This window comes from Haliotis rubra, unplaced genomic scaffold (genome assembly GCF_003918875.1).
Source record: "Haliotis rubra isolate DU_JTF1 unplaced genomic scaffold, ASM391887v1 Scf486, whole genome shotgun sequence".
In the NCBI taxonomy this organism is placed as follows: Eukaryota; Metazoa; Mollusca; class Gastropoda; order Lepetellida; family Haliotidae; genus Haliotis; species Haliotis rubra.
In genome coordinates this window covers 364572-388212 of record NW_025767175.1, presented here as the reverse complement: position 1 = coordinate 388212, position 23641 = coordinate 364572, and the positions used below count along the sequence as shown (strand labels likewise).

The 23641-nt window shown below is 43.7% G+C and overlaps 1 protein-coding gene across 2 annotated transcripts in view; it reads left to right on the top strand.

Annotated features, from left to right (window-relative positions):
• Positions 1–889: 889 nt before the first annotated feature.
• Positions 890–23641, top strand: part of LOC124291225 (malignant fibrous histiocytoma-amplified sequence 1 homolog) — a 33366-nt gene continuing 10614 nt past the window's right edge. For both annotated transcript variants that reach the window (XM_046728168.1, XM_046728169.1), the window contains exons 1-2: positions 890–1050; positions 20463–23208. In XM_046728168.1, the coding sequence (XP_046584124.1) occupies positions 20511–23208 (2698 nt within the window). In that variant the 5' untranslated portion in view covers positions 890–1050; positions 20463–20510. The remainder of the gene's footprint in view (positions 1051–20462; positions 23209–23641) is intronic.

Here is a 23641-nt window from a genome sequence, read left to right as displayed (position 1 = left end):
TGAGTGAGTGAGTGAGTGAGTGAGTGAGTGAGTGAGTGAGTGAGTGAGTGAGTGAGTGAGTGAGTGAGTGAGTGTTACGCCGCACTCAGAAATATTCCGGCTTTATGGCGGCGGTCTGTAAATAATCGAGTCTGGACAAGACAATCCAGTGATCAACAGCATGAGCATCTATCTGCGCAAATGGGAACCGATGACGTGTGTCAACCAAGCCAACGAGCCTTACCACCAGATCCCATTAGTCGCCTCTTACGACAAGCATGAGTTTCTGAAGACCAATTCTCACCCGGATCTTCACGGGTATCGCCACGATGGAACAATCTTGGTTCTTTTATTTCTGAAACACCAAAAGCCCATATACAACTTACCTATAATGTGTCTTTAAATTTTGAAATTACACTCAAACCAGCAAACCCAGCCTATTACCAAGTTTCTTGGGTCCTAAACTAAAAGCGAACCTCTTCCAAATCACGGTAATTGCCGTCACTATTGTTAGCTGCTAATTATGTTCGCGTGCCGACATTGTATTTTGTCTTTACATAGTCCTCTCTAACCCCCGAGATACAATCTCTCGGGGAACACGATAACCCTCCTCGACAATCATTCGTTCCCTACCCCCTAAGGCTGTCCACACGTTGACAGGTGCGTGTGTTTATTTGCTTTACTAATGTACGAATCAATTCAACAGCGGCTGAAGGGCCCAATCCAAGCCAACATTTCTTACAAATTAATCGAGTAGCTTTTAAAACGGCATGTGTGGAAAACAGCTTGACCGCTTGCCGAGATATCACCGCGCCGCCATTTGTAAACAATTGCTGACACCATGGTGACACGAGATTAGACGGTACGTCACGTGACTCGAATGCACTGCCGATCGGTCTGATAGCCAAACACCCGAAGAGGTTAATACCGGGCTTGCATTCAAGTGATATTACCAGCTATAGCTTGTCGTGGAAGTCTCGATTGGATATTACTGGTGTAGTGGACTGGGGCAGTGAAAACGGTTCCCTTTGTGAGAAGTGAATGACAGCACTGACGCTATTCTCTGAAAAGGTGAGATAGTTTAAAGTCATTATTAACTTGGTAAGCGTGTTATTAAACAAACGGATAACATCCGTGAGTGAACACCAGGCTGATTGTGCGGTATTTCTGATGCACATGACAATAAAATGGGTTTTAAATATGTTCAACACACCCCATACATCTCTGCTCGGCTGTAGTTCAGTTCAGACCCGCGATCCGGGAACAATTTGGGGCGTGATCGGGCAAAGGAAAACCATTTAATCTTGTACTTCCATGAAGATGACACAACTATATTTGCCCTTGTGAAATGTACTGGCACGTTTTACTCAGGCATTAGTATAGAATAAAGTCGCACGTGTGATGTTCTAAACTCATTCATGGATTTGCATGTGGATATGCATATATTAAGTATTAATGGCCAACTCGACGGCACCCCTCCCCCCTTTCTTCACCCCCCCTTTAAACTATCTTCCACCTCCTACAAGTACACACAGTGCAATGTAAATTAACAGCTGTATGTATATATGTATGCATGTATGTATGTATGTATGTATGTATGTATGTATGTATGTATGTATGTATGTATGTATGTGTATGTATGTATGTATGTATGTATGTATGTATGTATGTATGTATGTGTGTGTATGTATGTATGTGTGTATGTATGTGTGTGTTTGTGTGTATGTATGTATGTATATATGTCTGTCTGTATGTGTGTGTGTGTGTATGTCTGTCTGTATGTATGTCTGTCTGTATGTATCGTTTTCTGCTTACAAGTAATAAGTATTTGTTCCCTAGATGTTAATTACCTGTTTAATTACATCAAACTATATATATATAATTAATTTACATTATATTCTACTTGTTTGTATTATAACCCCGTGTTATTGGTATTATATTCTGTACGTGTATATATGGCCAATGATTAATCACCGCTTTCTAGTAGTAACAGTTGTTTAAGTTCGTATCCAGTATTGTCTTTTACGACGAAACCTAATCGTTTTTAAACACTTGCTTGATAACGGTGTTAGCATATACACCGACACGTCGCATCTATTGTAAGGAAGAAGTTGTATGTATATAGAACTATATCCCTTGTTGATTACACCAACTTCTAAATGCCACTGAAACATACCCAGAGTCAAAGACAAAGCTCCATGTGGTATAGAGTTGACACCCAAATAATTATGTCCTATATATTGAATGAAATGACGCTCACAATGGTGAGGTGAGGTGAGGTGAAATGGGGTTTAACGTCGCACTTGTGAATATTTCGCTCATTTCACAAAGTGCATGCGTGTGTATGTGCAGCTGCTTGTACTAGCCCAGACTTAAGCTGGTTTTATAGTGCTAGCCCACTGAGATACCATGCCGCAGTAAAGCATGAATACCCCACTCAGACACATTATACTGACTCCGAGCCAACCAGTCCTTGTTGTACCCATTAATGCCGAGCGCCAGGCAAGGAACAACAAGTACCATATTTTAACGTCTTTTGGTATGACGCGGCCGGGCATCGAACCCGCTTACAATTAGAACAATACTGTTTGTCACAATATCAAAATAACGAAAGTCGAAGGTTTCAGAATAAATTTCACTACTTGCCAAAGTTGGTTACCAACAGTTATCTTTGTAATCTACGTGTCTACAGGGCATCAGCATCAAACACAGACCCTAAACATGAGAACCACAAGAAGCAAGCGCAAGAAGAATTAATTCAGATATGTCCAGTATTTAGGATAAACAACGTTTATTTTAACAACCACAGGATACTCAATGTCAAAGCGTTGTCATCATAACAAGATATTCCCGAAGAGACAAAATTAATTTCACACTGCTTTAAAATTTCAAAACGGTGTCCTTTTCAATAAATCAAATTTGCACCGTACAATCATGATCAAACTAATACTGTGTAACACTTTAACACGTAATGGAAATATGGTTCACCTGTTCGCGAATACAGAGCCATATAAGAATTAATATTGGTAAACCAACAAAGTTTCGCTAGCGACGTAACACTTTCACAAAGGTTGTGTAATTTTTTGCAGTTTTGTAAATGTTACATGGTATTTACACTTTTCTACCAAATCTAAACTCGTTTAGCAATGTCAGTTCTGACAAACATTCCACTCTTGTTAGTAACACTTGTTTATAAATCTGTTGAAGATCATGATCTAAATCAACCGTATGTCTTCGTTATGGAATTGAAATGTGAGCCCACATCGTCAAACAGCTTGTGGTTGCTCGATAACGCAGAGGATATTAGAGGAAGGGATCAGGGTCCCAATAAACAAAGCGTTCGTAACGTTACGACCTGTCGTAAGTCTATAGGTTATTGTAGCTTACGAATGTAAAAGAGATATACGAACGTTTTGTGGAATCATGACCCAAGACCATATATTCTCTCCTAGGACAATTGTAATGACGTAAGGAATGGCATGACGTCGCCTGCATAGCTGATGTCAATCATCTTCTGTCCACATCTTCTGTGATGCCAACACACCACTGATATAGTAAAAACATTGCAACGTATTCGCCATCGAGTGGCGGGACTGCCTGATTTCATGCTGAACGAGAGCGGCGGGACTGCCTGATTTAGTGCTGAACGAGAGCGGCGGGACTGCCTGATTTGGTGCTGAACGAGAGCGGCGGGACTGCCTGATTTGGTGCTGAACGAGAGCGGCTGGACTGCCTGATTTGGTGCTGAACGAGAGCGGCGGGACTGCCTGATTTGGTGCTGAACGAGAGTGGCGGGACTGCCTGATTTGGTGCTGAACGAGAGCGGCGGGACTGCCTGATTTGGTGCTGAACGAGAGCGGCGGGACTGCCTGATTTGGTGCTGAACGAGAGTGGCGGGACTGCCTGATTTGGTGCTGAACGAGAGTGGCGGGACTGCCTGATTTGGTGCTGAACGAGAGTGGCGGGACTGCCTGATTTGGTGCTGAACGAGAGAGGCGGGACTGCCTGATTTGGTGCTGCTGAACGAAGCGGCGGGACTGACTGATTTGACTGAACGAGTGGCTGAACGAGACGGCGGACTGACTGGAGAGGCGGGACTGCCTGATTTGGTGCTGATGGACTGATGGTGCTGAACGAAAGTGGCGGGACTGCCTGATTTGGTGCTGAACGAGAGAGGCGGGACTGCCTGATTTGGTGCTGAACGAGAGAGGCGGGACTGCCTGATTTGGTGCTGAACGAGAGCGGCGGGACTGCCTGATTTGGTGCTGAACGAGAGTAGCGGGACTGCCTGATTTGGTGCTGAACGAGAGCGGCGGGACTGCCTGATTTGGTGCTGAACGAGAGCGGCGGGACTGCCTGATTTGGTGCTGAACGAGAGCGGCGGGACTGCCTGATTTGGTGCTGAACGAGAGAGGCGGGACTGCCTGATTTGATGCTGAACGAGAGCGGCGGGACTGCCTGATTTGGTGCTGAACGAGAGTAGCGGGACTGCCTAATTTGATGCTGAACGAGAGCGGCGGGACTGACTGATTTGGTGCTGAACGAGAGCGGCGGGACAGCCTGATTTGGTGCTGAACGAGAGTGGCGGGACTGCCTGATTTGGTGCTGAACGAGAGCGGCGGGACTGCCTGATTTGGTGCTGAACGAGAGCGGCGGGACTGCCTGATTTGGTGCTGAACGAGAGTGGCGGGACTGCCTAATTTGATGCTGAACGAGAGCGGCGGGACTGACTAATTTGGTGCTGAACGAGAGCGGCGGGACTGCCTGATTTGGTGCTGAATGAGAGTGGCGGGACTGCCTGATTTGGTGCTGAACGAGAGCGGCGGGACTGCCTGATTTGGTGCTGAATGAGAGTGGCGGGACTGCCTGATTTGGTGCTGAACGAGAGTGGCGGGACTGCCTGATTTGGTGCTGAATGAGAGTGGCGGGACTGGCTGATTTGGTGCTGAACGAGTTGCAGCTTCCATGGCAGCAGTTCACAAGGAAACAGCTGAAGAAGAAGTGGGCTCCTTGACATCAACAGATGTTGGCTGTGTAACCTGCTCGGCTAGAGGATCACTTTTTGTTTTACCTGCAATCAAATAAGTAAATCAATCAAACTAAAAAAAATATGTAAGAAACTGACTGTGTTGTAATCTGTCAACACTGATTGGTGACAATACACATCCCGCCGACTCCTCGCCATGCGCCGGATTAGACAGCGCTAATTACTGTATTAACCCATATTCGGGCGGCTCATTTCATGCCGAGATCCGGAATTGACAGCTGCCAGATTGCAGAACTCTTAAAAGAAAAATGTACTAGCCACGGATGGGACTGAGATTTTATGCCGGTGTTGACAACTTGCCGGATTGGACAGCTGCCGGTTTTGACAACTGCCATGGTATACTTATTGCTGGTGTCACCTATTATGCCCTTCCGTACTTCAGTTATCTGAATGGGTTGGAAGAATGAATGAAATGTTTCTCTTGAAAGCAATCCTGGACACGCTTTCAGGTAATTCACGTTAACTGACCTATCCTGACCAAAATCAGACACTTTTTTAATTTGCTCTGAACATTTTTCGATCAAACTAAAATAACCATAGCTGTTTCCCTCACATGTTACAAAAAACCCAACAACAACAGTGGTTATCATTCACAAATAGAAGATGCATTCAGTTCAGTTTGCAACTTATGTGTAATCACGTATATTTCAGAAATAAGGGTATTTATGTCTTATTAAAAATATCCCAGGCTCTATATTGAGGTCATTCGAAAATATATTTTACATACAAATACAATGCTTTGTCAACTTTGGACGATTGTTTGACTCTCGGAAAACCAATTCAAAACTTCAAGATGTCGGCCATTCCACATGACAACAGTGCTTCATTTACTTCGCAAATCAAAACGTACACCAGTTTAGTGTATTTGACATTAGGAACAAGAACTCGGGTAGCCAGATCAGTAAAAATCTACTGGATTGTAAAATTATGTTTTTCACATATACTTACCATCAAAGTTTAGACTCACTTAAAACACTCACTGTATGGTTGATTGATTTCTCCACTAACTTGGGGGAACCAACTGCAAACTTTATGCAGATGAATTGCACGTGCATCATGCATCAAATTGCTGAAAAGCATGTGGAAATATCGTGCATGTTAACAGCTGCGTTTTGGTGTACAGTTTTGTTAAGAATTCGCCAATTTTCACTGATTTTTATCATTTATTAAACTCATGACAATAATCTTTTCAACATTACGAATTTGTTTTACAATACATCAGTTCATGTGTAAACAGTACATTTAAACAGTATGGAATATTTTGCAAAATTTAGTTTAGAACAGTTGCCTGAAGTAAGTGGCTATATTTACTCTAGTGAGTCTAAACCTTTGATGGGAAGTATATATTATACAGCAAATAGCTAGCTGTATCATAGTTAAATGTTCGGCAAAAACAGTTATGCTTAGACCTTTAGCATGTAATGAAGCATGACCCTAGTCTTGGTCAGTGTAGGTCTACCTAAAGCGGGGCGTCAGCTCGTGTAAAGCAGGGTCTGTGATACACCGTCGTTACAGCGTTCGCTCGTCACATCAAAGGCCTGGGTTCGATTCCCCACATGGGCACAATGTGTGAAGCATATTTCAGGTGTCTCCCGCCGTGATGTTGCTGGAATATTGCCCACAGCGAAGGCAATCCCTACTCACTCACTCAATCCGTGCATCTCGCATTTGACATAGCTACCATTAAACATACGGGAACGGGTCACTTTACGTGGTCTTTAGCTGATAAAACGGTTTATCCTTTCTGGATTAAGTGGTTGTAGATTAACGTATTACAGGAGCTTACCCGACTTGCGCATATGCGTGTGGGTGAGAAAAGTCATTTGGTTGGACAAACGGTTCACACTGTATACCCTTATGGGGATTCAAAGCCAGGCTAGCAATTCTCCAAACGTTCGTAGCCCTACGAACTTCTTAAGCCCATTCTTAACACATTGGCTACGATCAAAGTTAAGAATTCTTAGAGCTACGAACGTTTCGAGAATAAGGGCCCAGGTCTATTGTGAACGCTTTAACAAATTACAGGTACTATACCCATTTTCTGCAAATTACATTGAAATTAGCCGGGAAATATTTCCTATAAATCGCTGCGGGCATCACTCTGTAACAATTTATCGTCAAAGCCTTTCTATTCGGACGGTTTGAACTGGGGAACACTTCCATTTTATTGAAATTTATGTAAATTAACGAGGGTTACTGAATGTTTTATTTGGGTATACAGGTGGTGTGGATATCAGCTATGTGTACGTAACATGTGCATTGTCTTAACAATGTTTTACGTGTAAATCGTTGCCACATTTGTGATATATAGACGGTGTGGATAACAGCTAAGTGAACGTTACATGTACAACGTCCTCAGTATGTTAACGTCTCAGGCGTTGGTGTGTTGTTGATACCCGTGGCCATGGTGCTGGCAAACCTAGAAACATAATCAGGGCGAACCGGGATTCATAGGATTCTGGCTTGACCAGGGGACGCAACTCTGCACGTGTTTTCCTGCGCATGAGATTGCGTTCCTTTGCTCCAACTGAACTAAAACCTGATGTTTTTTCACAATTAGTTTCATAACACCGATATAAACTGGGATAACAAGGCCTGACGTAAGTTCTATTGTTTTTAACCATGAAGATATTTTCTAAATTTAAGATGACTATACGTCTGTCATCCGCGGGCAGCGTCAGTATGAAACGCCATAACGCTAGGATTTACCTGCGGGTTTAGCTTTCTGTCATATGGTCCGGGTAAACGAGTTCACGAAACATGTGTTCATAGCGAGGTGTTCCCGAGTGTAAAGATCGTGAGGTGTCCAATTACTCGAGGATTTTCCGTATAAGGTAGATATATCTACTCTTACATTGAAGGAGAACTTGAATAGTTCCAGATGGAATATTAGTCGACTCCTACGTTCATAGACTGAGAAATGGGTAAAGTTCACACCCGACATGTGTACAGCAACATTCACATGTCGACATGTGTACAGCAACATTCACATGTCGACATGTGTACAGCAACATTCACATGTCGACAGCAACATTCACAGGTCGACATGTGTACAGCAACATTCACAGGTCGACATGTGTACAGCAACATTCACATGTCGAAATGTGTACAGCAACATTCACAGGTCGACATGTGTACAGCAACATTCACACAACAACATTCACATGTCGACATGTGTACAGCAACATTCACAGGTCGACATGTGTACAGCAACATTCACAGGTCGACATGTTTACAGCAACATTCACAGCAACATTCACATGTCGACATGTGTACATTAACATTCACAGGTCGACACGTGTACGGCAACATTCACAGGTCGACATGTGTATAATACCTTTCACACCGCACCAGTACACGGGGGGCAATATGTCAGCACACAGACCGACTTCTCCCATTGAGACAGGGTATAGAGTCAGTCCAGGTGAACACAGGTAACGTCTATTGTCGGCATTTTATCGGGCGTGCAATATACTTCTGTAGGCGTTTAAGAAGACCTTTGTACAACCCGGAGCATAAAATATGAAATATGTGTCTCAGAAATATTGAAACGTACACCTTTGATGTCTCTTAAACATTCTTGGAACGCAAGGTTTGTTTGTGTACGTGAATTATAAGGCTATGGTGGTTTAGAAATGTGGCAATAAAGATATATTAACATATGACTTTACTGTTCGCGTTCTGCCCTTTGTGCAGATTGGATAGCAACACCGCAATCTGAAATGTTTTTAATACAGTAGATTTGTTATGCGCCAAAACTCCAGGCACTTGGTGTCTGCTCATGGCGCTACACAAAATTGAAAAAACACCGCAGTAGAGATGCTATATTTTCACTGGTATATCAATCTTTATAGAACTTTTGGAAGAGATGAGTCTTTATGCAGCTTTTAAAGATTGTCACTGATGGGGATTTCTTTATTCCCAAGGGAAGATCGTTCCACAGAGTTGGGGCCATGTAAGCAAATGATCTCTGTCCATACTTTTTGAGGCGGGATTTGGGTACTTTAAGTAACTGATCAGCAGATCTTAGTGTCCGAGAAGGTTCATATTTCTCAATCAATTCTGTCAGATAGGCAGGAGCTGTTTGATTGACACATTTATATGTCAATGTGAGAATCTTGTATTGGACTCGAGCTGGGACTGGGAGCCAGTGTAGGGAAGTTAACACTGGTGTTATATGTGCACACTTCCTCGTTCGGGTCACGATCCGAGCTGCAGTGTTTTGGACCCGTTGGAGTTTCGCAAACTGTTCCTGGGTTAGGTATTTTTGGGAGAGTAAAAGCTCTAAGCCATTACGTTATACCACCTCTCCCTCCTCTTGTGACTGTGTGCTGCACGTGCATGTCATGCGAAACATGATATTTTGTTATATGTGTACAGTAAGACAGAGGGCGTATTCTGAATGTCCCTTCTTATGCAGCCGTTCTAAAAGGACAGTTTGGCAGCAGTACCTTCAATTCATAAACCAGGTTATTTTGAAAAGTGTTGTTTGTGTGTTTGTTCTTTAATACCACATTCATTAATATTCCAGCAATATTATGACATTTCAAAAACAATCGAGACCAGGCAATCCAGTGATCAACAGCATGAGCATCGATCTTTGCAATTGGGATACGATGACATACTAGTATGTCAACCAAGTGAGCGAGCCTGACCACCCGATCCCGTTAGTAGCCTGTTACGACACGCATTGGTTGTTGATGATCGATCCTAGATCTTCACATGGATGTGTGAAAAGAGAAGGTTCAAACACACTCACAGTATCAGCCAATGATAAGATGGAGGGGCTGTTGACTATGCTTCTAGTAGAACTCGTTGTGCCTAATCTATTCCGTGACTGTATATATATTTGACATAAAATAAATTAATATTGCCAAACAGGGCGGGGAACACTGTTTAATCTCATGGACTAACCAAATCTGCAAGGTTCTATTTCTTTGAATTTCTGTATTGCCGTTAACATCATTCTTGTTGAGGTGCCACTGTTGACTTCTATTTCTGATGGTTCTCAAGTGTCTACCCCGTGACTCGATGATTTATTCAAATTGTCTGTTTTAACGTGCCAAACGAACCACTGTGTTCAAACAATAATACACCATTTGTAATTTTTGATGGCCACGGGCCAAAGGGCCAGCAGTTAGTCACATTAACTTCCACATCGCTGATTTTGAGTGATTGCGATATGTAGACGGAACCTAGTCAAGTGTGTCAGTCTGCCGTCAGATTAGCTTTACTGTTACGCGATCCCCTATACCGCGAAACTCCACACACATGCTATTTCAGCCCTTTTTTCACTTGACTAAACAAATTCTTTAATTTTATTTAACTGACTTGTTGACATCAACAAAGCAATCATATGGGTGATATACATTTGTCAGATGGGTATAGGAAGTACATGATTACGAGTATCAGTTGTCAGACTTCCATTTTTGTTGAAGCCACAGTGGCAGAGTAGGTTAGATGGCTCAGGTTGTGGGCTCCCTTTGAGAGTGTGGGTTCGAATCCCGGGTGTGACTCAACCCCCAAAAGTACGAGAATCTGTACTATTCTGAAAAAGTGTAATCCCAAATTTAGCATAAGTTACAGATTGAGGGGATTTGTGTTTGAACTTCAGCGCGATCTTCTGTCGATAATGGCAACTACAGTGACACATTTTCTTGTTTCTCCAACCTGGCCGACCGTTAGGCGGTGGGGTAGCCTAGTGGTTAAAGCGTTCGCTCGTCACGCCGAAGACCCGAGTTCCATTCCCAACATGGGTACAAGCCCATATCTGATGTCCCCGCCGTGATATTGCTGGAATATTGCTAAAATCGGCGTAAAACTAAACTCACTGGCCGACATTTAAATATCCGTTTGTTTAGAAAAAAATATCTTTGCACTCTTGGTCTGTTTGGGTTCGAAACACCTCCGTTGTCTAGTGGAATTAGCGTCTGTCTGATCAGTTGAAGATCGGCCCTTCTAACAAAAAGGCTTAAAGATTTTTCTTGTAATACCCTGTCTGGCTGTTGGCTTTAAGGGATAAAACAAGGACCGGTGGGCACGGAGTCACCGTGGGGGTTCTGAGTGGGGTACCCACGTTAGGGACCGTTCATAATTTATGCCTAGCGGGGTGATGATGATTTTAAGGGGGTCACCCATTTTGTTCTGGGGAGGTTCATCAGTTTTGTACACACGTACTTTTGTACATAAAATTTATGCTTAAAATTATGCTTAGAAATTATGGGAAGGGAGGGTCATTGATTTTGTACATGACATACAGGGGGGTCACTTATTTTGTACATAAATTTTAGGGGGGGTCATTCACACTGTACATGCTTCTCCATAAATATCATCATCACAACACACACACACACACACACACACACACACACACACACACACACACACACACACACACACACACACACACACACACACACACACACACACACACACGCCAGTAATAAATTATGAACGGTCCCTTACACCACGTGGAATCCTAGCCGTTTAGCACCGTAACACTGGCATAACTCTGGACTAATACAAGCAGCCATACACACGAAGGCATGCACGTGCATGGCTATGTAAGAAAAATAATCTTGATCGCGACGTTAAATCAAATTTCACTTGCGCGGTTCGGGTGTCTTATGTACCATTCCGAAGTTGCAATATTTACACAACCCGTAACGTGAAAGAGGATTGTTTTCAAAGGGGCTTAATCCAGGCGGTGTACCAGGCGCTGACAGAGGGTGTGTAACGAGTGGAAACCTTGTTTATTCGCACCCGATAGTCTGTTCTTAGGTGGATCCCGTCTAGGACGTCTACGTGTATATACGGGTATTATTCCTAAACAAGTGCTTGTCGGTTCCACCAAGGTGAAAAACATCTGAAACCCACCTGACTGTTCACACACGCACGCGCACGCAGGCACGCACGCACACACACAAAGCGAGCAGATACAACTGGAATGCTCAAAGAGACGCCCATAGAGACGTTAAACACAACTTGCTCACTCACTCACTCACTCACTCACTCACTCACTCACTCACTCACTCACTCACTCACTCACTCACTCACTCACTCACTCACTCACTCACTCACTCACTCACTCACTCACTCACTCATTATGCTGTGCCGGCACGCATGGATAAATGGAGACCAATTCTGAACAGAATCTCTTGAAATCTAAGTTGACATAGTTGCCGCAAGCAATTTCTGGATTCGTGACAACCACTGTCGACTATAAAAATCCATTAATTCCACATTGCTGTCTAATTTATTTGACAAATCCAAACTTCAAAGCAAATCTCATATACCGATCTGGTGTTTTATGCCATGGAAAAGGCTATCAAGATCCAATCCTACTAAATAAGTACCCGGAGAGCCTGTTATCAGAAAGCCACCGGGTTATCACGCTGATAACCCCTGCCGACCTACCAGTCGCACGCTGAGTTATTACTCGCCATTTGTAAAGGACAATTTCCCTACTACCTGGTCATGATTGTAGCCAGACCCCAGGGGTCATTAATCGCGGAGATCGATGGTTTCGACTGATCAGCACGCCTGGCAATGGCCAGGTCACTCCAGCCGACGATGGACATCGATACCGAAGGCTGGATCGGGTGGTCAGGCTCGCTGACTTGGTTGACACATGTCATCGTATCCCAATTGCGTAGAGACCCGTGAAGATCCGGTCTTCAGCAACCCGTGCTTGTCGTAAAAGGCGACTAACGGGATCGGGTGGTCAGGCTCGCTGACTTGGTTGACACATGTCATCGGTTCCCCATTGCGCAGATCGATGCTCATGTTGTTGATCACTGGATTGTCTGGTCCAGACTCAATTATTTACAGACCGCCGCCATATAGTTGGAATATCACTGAGTACGGCATTAAGCAACATCCAAACCAAAACCAAATTGAGGCATATTTTCATCTTGCAAAATTTCCTTGACAAGTGACAAGTCGAGGTGAGATTATGACACTCAATTGCGTAGAGACCCGTGGAGATCCGGGTTGGAATTGTTGTTCAGCAACCCACGCATGTTGTAAGCATACCATCGTATCCCAGTTTCGTAGATTGATGCTCATGTTGTTGATTACTGGGCTGTAATACAGCTGGAAAATGTGTTGAGTGCGGCGTTAAACAACACGAATAAACATTGGATACCGTAGCCCTTAGTGGGGTGGGGCTTTGAACGCTATTTCTGTCATAAGACCGATAGTCAGCTTGGCGTACAATGGTAGAGGTATGTCACACAGTAAATTACGTTTATAACGAACCCAATGGGATCACTGATGTTAGTTCATTATAACCATGTTTTGTTATATGAATTTTGACTAAAATATGCAGCAAGCAGTTCGTAGTAACCGTCAGTTCGTTATAACCGTCAGTTCGTTATAACCGTCAGTTCGTCATAACCGTCAGATTGTTATAACCGTCAGATCGTTATAACCGTCAGTTCGTCATAACCGTCAGATCGTTATAACCGTCAGTTCGTCATAACCGTCAGATCGTTATAACCGTCAGTTCGTAATAACCGTCAGTTCGTCATAACCGTCAGTTCGTCATAACCGTCAGATCGTTATAATCTTTAGTTCGTTATAACCGTCAGTTCGTTATAACCGTCAGTTCGTCATAACCGTCAGATCGTTATAACCGTCAGTTCGTCATAACCGTCAGATCGTTATAACCGTCAGTTCGTCATAACCGTCAGATCGTCATAACCGTCAGATCGTTATAAGCGTCAGATCGTTATGATCGTCAGATCGTCATAACCGTCAGATCGTTATAAGCGTGTTCGTTCACTGTACATTTCAGTTACGCGAATATAATGTTGATTGATCCAAGCGGTATATCAGGGAAAAAGTGGTATTCGAGCAGTGGATCCTAGCTCGCCAAAGGGACGTAACTCGGTCAATTGCGGCACCGCTCTTGGCTTTTTGTTGTCTTTGTAGATGGACTATTTTTGAGAAAAAGAGTTGACTTTGCATTTTTATTCCAGGGAAGTTTAGCATAGCTTGGTAGTTGCGAAGGAATTAAAGTAAATACATGACAATGTACACATTAAGATGCAATAACACACACGCTCGCACACACGCACGGCAGCCTGTTGTAGTGACAGATCTATGTATATTTGCGGCGTAAATTCAATTTCTGTTGATATTCATAGAGCTGAGTCATTTCAGACTGGGGTTCCATATTTATTAAATTCTCATGGGTCTGGGAGACAGGATATCTGCGTACTTTTGTTTGAATCTCCCAATTCAGCGGACACATCCGATTTACAGGGATACTGTTCAAAGCGGCGCTGAATCAATCTCACTCACTCACTTTCTTTCCATATACCCGACGCCGTATAGTTTCTTGCGGGGTGGTGGGGTAGCCTAGTGGTTAAAGCGTTCGCTCATCACGCCGAAGGCCCGGGTTCGATTTCCAACATGGGTACAACATCCGTGAAGCCCATTTCTGATGTCCCCCGCCGTGATATTGCTGGAATATTGCTAAGAGCGGCGTAAAGCTCACTCACTCACTCCCTCCCTCACTCACCATAGTGTCTTGCGGAGGGCCACACTTATTGGGGTATTATTAACCTCTCAAAATCGTATAGGCCGCTATTTGCTCTACCAGATGATTTACACCCCAACGAGCGGCACGTAAACAGTGGCTCACCTTATATGGTTGTAGCAGACAGCCGCTAGAAGCTATCGGTGACATTTCTGACATTTCCTGTCGACGTTGGGTCACATCTCACGCTATACGCAGAATCGCCTGCACTTATGTGGGATTAAGATAGAGACACGTAATGTCTCATACAATTGATGTTCAATATATATTGATTAAGACAAGGAAGAATTGGTAAAAAAGGTGCCGCTGATTAATTTGGACGTCTATGTGGTATCTAAAACTAGCTCAGTAACTAACCGGAAATCAGTACGTAAAAGAACTCGGCGTGACTTGAGATGTAATGTGAGATGGGAGGCAAGAGTTAGCTCCCCTTATATACCTAAGGAAAAAGTGAGTGAGTGAGTGAGTTTGGTTTTACGCCGCATTTAGCAATATCCCATCAATATCACGGTTGGGGACACCAGAAATGGGCTTCACACATTGTACCCATGAGGGGAATCGAACCGTGTCTTCGGCGTGACGAGCGAACGCTTTAACCACTAGGCTACCCCACCGCCCCCCTAAGGAAAAGACTCCAGAAGATTCCCCAACTTCCTGGGTATGAGTATAGGCGATAGACCCATTGGGTTGAAAGGCCCTGTAGTACCTTCCAGAACTCTCTGTCTAAATGAAGCACACCGTTGAGACCCCACCATACCCACTTACCCATCAAATTATTTATTTATCCACCCACCCACATATTCATCCTATCGATCATTCATTCCTCCAAGGAAATATCGTCACGCCGAAGACCCGGGTTCGATTCCCCACATGGGCACAATGTGTTAAGCCCATTTCTGGTGTCCCCCGCCGTGATATTGCTGGAATATTGCTAAAAGCGGCGTAAAACTAAACTCAGTCAGTCAGTCAGTCCAAGGAAATATGTTCACTGCATTTGCATTCATGTTACATTGTACAGGTAAGCGTTTTCGCATAAATGTTGCATATTAAAGAGGCAAGTATTAACATTGTATCACTGCATTCTTTGGCACTCAGCCTGTTGACGGGTCGTACGACAGAGCACATAGCGACCGCTATAGCTTGTATTCAGGCACACAACTCAGGTAAATAAAGAACCCAGAGGTTAAAGGGGGCCTCGGTTGGGTCTCATTCCCGGTCCATGTCTAGAAAACGCCATGCGTTACACTGGGACATTGATACTTATCACTTACCCACAACTAGATTGACATACATGATGGAATTACAGCAGAAAGAGTGGGTAGAACCTTGCTGGGCCTGTCAGTTTAAACTCAGCTTAGTGCCCCTTTAACTTCATCGATTCATTGTGCACAATGCATTGCAGATATCGACCACCACTCTCTGCATGGCAGGTCGTCTATCAAATAAGGTCGCGGCATAGGGTTCAGGTAGATCGCGTCATTTGTTGAATGCACAGTGCAGGGTGTTTACAATCACATATTACACATCATTTATATCTGTAATAAAAGTGGCGATTATTGTGTTAATGTTGACACGCGTCTTTCACCAAACCCCCAGAGTGGCATTGGCATGTAAAGTAAACACTCTAGAGGGTTAGGTACTTGGCGTTTTATATCAGTTAAAGTGCCCTTAATATGCACTTGCATGTATCAAACGACGTGTTGATAGACGTTGGTGGGCACGATTGGAATATATCTGCTTACGATGTGAACATGGGGTGTGTTTTTAAATGCCTAAAAATGGAGACACACAAACAATTGATTTCAGTACTTTTTTCAACATGCACCGTATATAAGTTACGTTATACCGAACACGCTTTTAACGAGTGAGTATTGTTTTACGCTGCTTTTAGCAATATTCCAGCAATATCACGGCGGGGTACACCAGAAATGGGCTTCACACATTGTGCCCATGTGGGGAAAAGAACCCGAGCTTTTGGCGTGACGAACGAACGCTTTAACCACTAGGCTACCCCACCGCCCTGATGAATTGTGATAGGCGTGTAATAGACCTGTCAAACTATCGGTGGTCGAGGTGACCCAGTGGTCGAAGGCAACATAACGTCTACGTAGAACTGCGTCCGTTAGTAGCACAAGGATTCGGTAATCCCACCGGCCCCACCTTTGACGAAGTGACGGATATAACGAACTGTTTTTTTCGGCTCCGGGTTTTTGTCGAAATGCGTATAACGAAGTACGGTTATAACAAACTAAAGTTAGTGGTACCTTCGAGCTCGTTATAACAGGAGTTCTTCTGTACTTATATGAAATTATTAATAGAAATTCAGACCAGGACAGGACAGAACAACCTTACTCAGTCTCACATCCATATGTTTGGTAAATTTAAATAAATAAATAAATAAATAAATAAATAAATAAAAATAAATAAATAAATAAATAAATAAATAAATAAATAAATAAATAAATAAATAAATAAATATGGTGTTACACTGATAACTAAACTGACGTACAAAAGAAAGTACCCATCTATTGTTTTGTGAGTGTTTTCCAAAAAACGACGTAAGTATTCCGTTTTCACTGTGACTTAAGAGTTCAGGGCCTAGATTTTCGAAGCTTTCTTAGCGATACGATAGTCGTAAGGTAATGTTAATGTATGGCACTTACGACTATCTTAGCGCTAAGAGAGCTTCGAAAATCTAGGCCCAGATTTCTAGTCACAACGGCAGTATTTCAGCAATATAATACAGAAAGGTTGGTCACAATAATTTAACATGTGTATTCAACTATACGTATCTCCTTGTGACTATCAAATCACAGACGTGTTGCCAAGCACATCACAAATACTTAGTTGTGAAGATCCGGGTTAGAATTGGTCTTCAGTAACCCATGCTTGTGAAAGGCGACTAACGGGATCGGGTGGTCAGGCTCGCTGACTTGGTGGACAATTGTGTAGATCGATGCTCATGCTGTTGATCACTGGATTGTCTGGTTCAGACTCGATTATTTACAGACCGCCGTCATATAGCTGGAATATTGCTGAGTGCTGCGTTAGCAACAAACCAGGCAACCAGTCACAAATACCGTACCCAGTTGAGACGTTGCCAACGGCTTTTAATTGAGTATTGGAATTAGGTGGTTTCCTAAAAGACTAAATAATAAAATAACAGAATTGAAAAACTGTTCTAAGAGTAACTTACAAACACTTAGGTTTTTATGACACCAACGCCAACAATCTTGTCTTGTTTAATCAGATAAAGGTCATAAACATAGAGTAACATTCGTCACCACTATTGTCAATGTAATATGGTTTTGAATGAAACGAAATATTGACATTACCGTAAATACCCCTGACACTGGGCGATACAAAGGCTGTTTCAGAGCATGACGGGTTTTGGAAAGGAATTCTAATCGGAGATTTTTGTGCGATATTTGTACGTGTGTGTCTAAGGCTGCTTGATTAGACACAGGTGAGGCGGTGCGTCTATTCACCAGGAAGCAATAAGGCAACAAATAAACATAGTATACATGTATGTGTAATAGACGCATCTACACAACAGACAGACTATTCAGCGTTGCTATGCAATTAACACAATTGGAAGACCACGCCCACATGATAGACAGATAGATATTAGGGGTGGGGTGGGGGGTGGGGCACCATAAATGGGATTCATACAATGTACCCATGTGTGGAATCGAACCCGGGTCGAGCGAACGCTTTAACCACTAGGCTACCACACATCCGCAGATAGATAGATAGATAGATAGATAGATAGATAGATAGATAGATAGATAGATGGACAGATAATTTTGCACAAGTTGTATTTCTTGTTATATTTAACTTGACCGGGCTTTATTTTAAAGGGGAATTAAGCGCGCGAAAAGCAGCAGCCCCTGCAAACTATGCCATGTAACAATTGAGATGTAGACCGAAATTTTGCAGTGACAAAGTCTCAGAATCACTCATGTCTTAATTATAAAATCTAATATAAGGCAAGACCTGAGCACCAGCCGTTTGAACAGTGACTCCCTTTAAGACGATGTGAGTGAACGATTTGACAGTGCCATGCCACAATGCTGAACGAACACTCAACAATCACGTCCACGGCACATAGGACTTCTCCCATGCTATAATGTAATTCCGCAACACTCCACAAATCCCGCATCGCTCTAATGAGCTTGTTTTTTAGATTAAACACTTTTACTGCAGCATTGATGTTTGAGGGATTGCGTGCCAGCCCTCGTAGAGGTGTGCCTCGTTACCATACCTTATTGTGCAGACACCGAGATAAAGAGAGTGCGCCACTGTGGATTCAAAAAACATGTTGGTATTCAAAAGCGCTGTTCTAAATCAAATCACAAGCCCCCACACAAACAATATATTTGGTTTAATTTCCCCGTCAAAGACATAATACTTCATTGAAAAGCAACGACAGTTATGATATTAAGACTACTTTTAACAAAATAACCTTATCGGTAATATTTTTTAATCAATTATTCGCGTTGATTTGAAACCTGAATGCATAACACTCTGGTGTTATTACGATAGATCAATATGTCAAACTTTGCAGTGAAGTCGTGGTGAATACCAAGTACGTTATTGCTTAAACTAAAACCGCTCTGACATTCATCTACACTTATACAATTGAATTTAACACGATATAGGTTAACGGAGCATATGTCATTCTTTGTATTGTTGTTTAAGTGGTTAACCATCCATGTCGACGTTCCGTGATTTGTGCTGCAGTCGGAAAAAATCGCCTTTTGTTGTAGGGCTTTACCGCGTTATGTTGATACAAAACTGAATAGGTGGGTATCGTTTTATGACAAATGTCCTATGTAGGTTAGCTATCTAATTACATTTTGTTACTTGTGACCGTTGATAGGAATCGCTTCAGTTAACAGACACCGATCAACGGGTTACAATATAGCAGAACAGGAGGGACAATTTCCCAGTCGATCAAAAAGGATTTCAACCGATATCAAAGTTATTCGGTAGATAGAAGGATATGTCACGCATATACAGACCTAACAATCCCAGCTGGAGAAACATTGTCAGACTTGGCAGTTATCTGGGTTATTAAACAATGGTGGGGGTATTGGCTTACATATTGGCATATTCGTGAGTGGTATTTTCCATTAGTAGTTTGCCTTCTGCTGGAAACAAATAGAAGGAGAAAGGGGGCTGAATATAGCAACTAGTTCTGGAGGGTTGGTGTCAGTGCAGGGATTTACTTACAGGATACAGGAGAGAGATTAATGACTGGGAACAAGTGACTTGTAACTGTCTGGTGGATGAATGGGAGAGAGAGAGAGAGAGAGAGAGAGAGAGAGAGAGAGAGAGAGAGAGAGAGAGAGAGAGAGAGAGAGAGAGAGAGAGAGAGAGAGAGAGAGAGAGAGAGAGAGAGAGAGAGAGAGAGAGAGAGACAGAGAGAGAGAGAGACAGGAGAGAGAGAGGGTGAGAGGCGTGACTGTAACTGTCTGGTGGATGAATGGAACGGAGAGAGAGAGAGAGAGGGGTGAGAGGCGTGACTGTAACTGTCTGGTGGATGAATGGAACAGAGAGAGAGAGAGAGAGAGAGAGAGAGAGAGAGAGAGAGAGAGAGAGAGAGAGAGAGAGAGAGAGAGAGAGAGAGAGAGGGAGAGAGAGAGAGGGACGAGAGAGAGAGAGAGGAGAGAGAGAGAGAGAGAGGGGCGAGAGAGACTGTAACTGTCTGGTGGATGAATGGAACACAGAGAGAGAGAGAGTCAGAGAGAGAAAGTGAGAGGCGTGAGGGTCGGGGTGCGAAAACAATACGCATACACTGTCACAGAAATGATGACGGTATTCTAATTGTTCTTAATATAAATGTCTATAAATACTTCATACGTACGTATATATGGCGTATCATTTCAGATTCCAACACAAAGGATGGAATATGGATAACTCTTCAGACATCGGATAATGGCTACAGCCATGAAAGCTCACAATAGAAGTAGAAACAAACAGACCCTTCCGAGGTTCCAGAGCCCCTATGGCCCCAGGCCCCTCACCCACATGGGCTTCGAACAGGCCCGGCATCTCAACCCAGAGAGACTGCCCACCCCCAGCCGAGAGAAGGCAGTGTCCGTGCGACTCCTCGAGGTCAGCAAAGACACGCTGGACCAGGTTCAGAGGCTCTCGGACACCATCAGACGTCTGACCATCAACGGCATGAAGCTGAAGACGGTTCCCGAGACACTCGTGGGCTGTCTGGTCCACCTGGAGAAGTTGGACCTCGGGAACAACAGTCTCGGGGACGCCGGTTTTCCTGACAGCATGAAGATGCTGGAGAACCTTCTTGAACTTCGACTGAATGACAACCATTTGACGAAGATTCCTACTTGTCTTAAAAGGTTGAAGAACCTTTGCAGAATCGACCTTAGCAACAACAAGTTGGAGAGCTTGAAGGGCTTGGAGAAGCTGAGGAGGATTCAGATCTTGGTCGTGGACAATAACAATCTCGGTGCGGTGTTCAAAGACATTGGACATATGCGGAGGTTGGAGATTCTGCGTTGCAGCGACAACAACATTAGAGATGTGACCAATGATATACGCAACCTAAGGCTGCTGAATGACCTAGATATATCCAGTAACAGAGTGTCAGTTCTCCCCACGGATGTGTTCCTGCTGCCGCAACTGGAGGCGCTGAACGCTAGTCATAACCAGGTTACCAAGGTGCCCACGTTCACTGTGAAAGTCCAGAGCAGGCATCTGATCAGTGAAATTGATCTCTCGGGTAACAATCTGACAAAGTTCCCCGGTCACTTGCTATTCATGTGTAAGAAACTCGACCTCGGAAGCAACAGACTCAAAGTGCTATCATGGAACATTATCAAAAAGTTAGAATGGAACACCGACCAGGAGTTGGTGTTAGAAGGGAATCCCCTCACATACCCACCCTTAGATGTTTGTGAGTCTGGTCTCAGGTCTATAATGCAGTATTTCCAGGAGTCACAGGCAGAGGCTAAAGTATTCCAAGGAATAAAGATTCTGCTACTTGGGTCACACAAGAGTGGTAAGACAAGCTTCGCTCACTCTTTGGTCGACGGGCAACCGCGGATTGCAGAGGAGGTGTTTGAGAGTTCTGCTGGAGTTGATGCCTACGAAACCAGTTTTGACTATGACGTTGAACAAGGAAGACCGGGCAGGTCTCTGAATCTGTGTATTTGGGACTTTTGTGGTCATCCTTTCTACCTTTATCCACATTACATCTTCTTTGAGCTTCCTTCAATCACGGTTCTGACTTTCAACATGGCGGAGTACACCACTTCAAAGTTTGAGGAAATGATCGGGAGTTGGTTTGACTGGATGGTAGCCAAAACCAACAAACTGGTGGTGATCCTGGTAGGGACTCACAGCGATCTCATCTCCAGGAACAGGATCAAAGAAATTTCCACGGAGGTTCCAAAACAGCTACAGGATCATCTGAACCAACAGAGACGGATGGTTCAGGAGAGAATCAAGGTCATTGAGGAAAAGCCCAACATCTCTCCAACATTGTCCGAACAACTCAAGTCCTACATGAAACTCCTGCAGGCCAAGTTCACGGTCCAGACAGACGTGATAGTCACCAGTTCGTTCAAATACACAGGATTTGATACCTTCCGCTCCGCTGTGGAGACCCTGGCCGGGGAGGAGAAGTTGTTCCCCAACGTGATGCGAGTGATCCCAACGTTCTGGGTGGAGGTGGAGACGTACATCGAGGAAAGGGGGAACAACATGCCGGTGCCAATCATGACATATGAGCAGTACACAGGGGAGATAACTTCCAAGTTCGGGATGAAACATCTCATTGACGACATCTCTCGATACCTCCATGACACCGGCAAGATCATCTGGTTTTCCCAGATCCCAACCCTGAAGCAGTACGTGTTTGTCCGACCGCTGTGGCTCTTCGACATCTTCAGACAGGTATTCAGACACGACATTAGCGAGAAATACGGCTACCACTCAGAAGACAGTTTCAAAAACGTTGGTATCAGTCCTGTGAGGTTCGAACGGCTTAAACAGGAGGTCTTAACTGAAGGGGTTGTTGATAGGGACTTCCTCAAAGGGGCGCTGTTGTACCACCTCCCGAACAACTTCATTGCAAGCTTCAACCAAGTCCTGCACCTATTGACTGAAGCGTTAGAAATCGGTTACCCTGTGAGTAAAGGATCCACCGAGAAGACCTATTCCTTAGTGTGTGAACCGGACGAGGAAGGTAAGGTCCGGATATCCAAGCTTCTGATTCCTTGGTTCAGGAAGTCCGGTGAGCCCAGCGAGCTACGAGAACAATGGGAAGGTATTGCTAACAGAAGGAAGGTGGCAGTGCTATTCCAGTTCCCGCGCTATATGCCCCCAGGTATGTTCGAACTGCTTTGTGTGCGAGCACACAGAGAAAAACATAAACTGAATTTTTTGTCACATTGGGGCGGAGGGATACACGCTCTACACAAAGTTCATTCCATGCGGGTGTTGATTATGTACTGTCAGTCCCGAGCGGAGGGAGACGGGGTGGTGCTGAGGTTCGAGGTCCGAGACGACAGTTCCGGAGAGGACCAGGTGCCCGCCTCCACCATGTGGAACACGCTCTTGCCCCTCATACTGGACTTTGAAGAAATCATCAAGAGCTACCTGGGTAAGTGAACTACGCAGAACCTAGAGAATAAGTGTTGTTTCACTAAAGATATTCCATCCACTAGGGCATAATCAGTGGTTGATATTTTGAGCAACAGCTGGTTACAATGAGTCGGTTTCACAATAAATATAACCAATCTTGACAAGTGGGGTTTAATGAACAACGTGGGGTCCTAAGGAATTATTCTTCCCTGGGATCCAGAAAGTAGAGCGTGAAAGGATAAAACACGGGAAGGAAGGACAAACGAAAACATAATATGTCATAGAAAGGGGTTCGAAAACAGATTTACGTTATGTGTATTAAATACGTTTTTGCAGATGAATTATGTATATTATAAATTGTTTGATCGGCATTCTAGACGTTGGTGAGTCAATAATGAAGCATACAACGTTATGGATAATAAACAAGATGTATAACAACAAGAAGTGACATT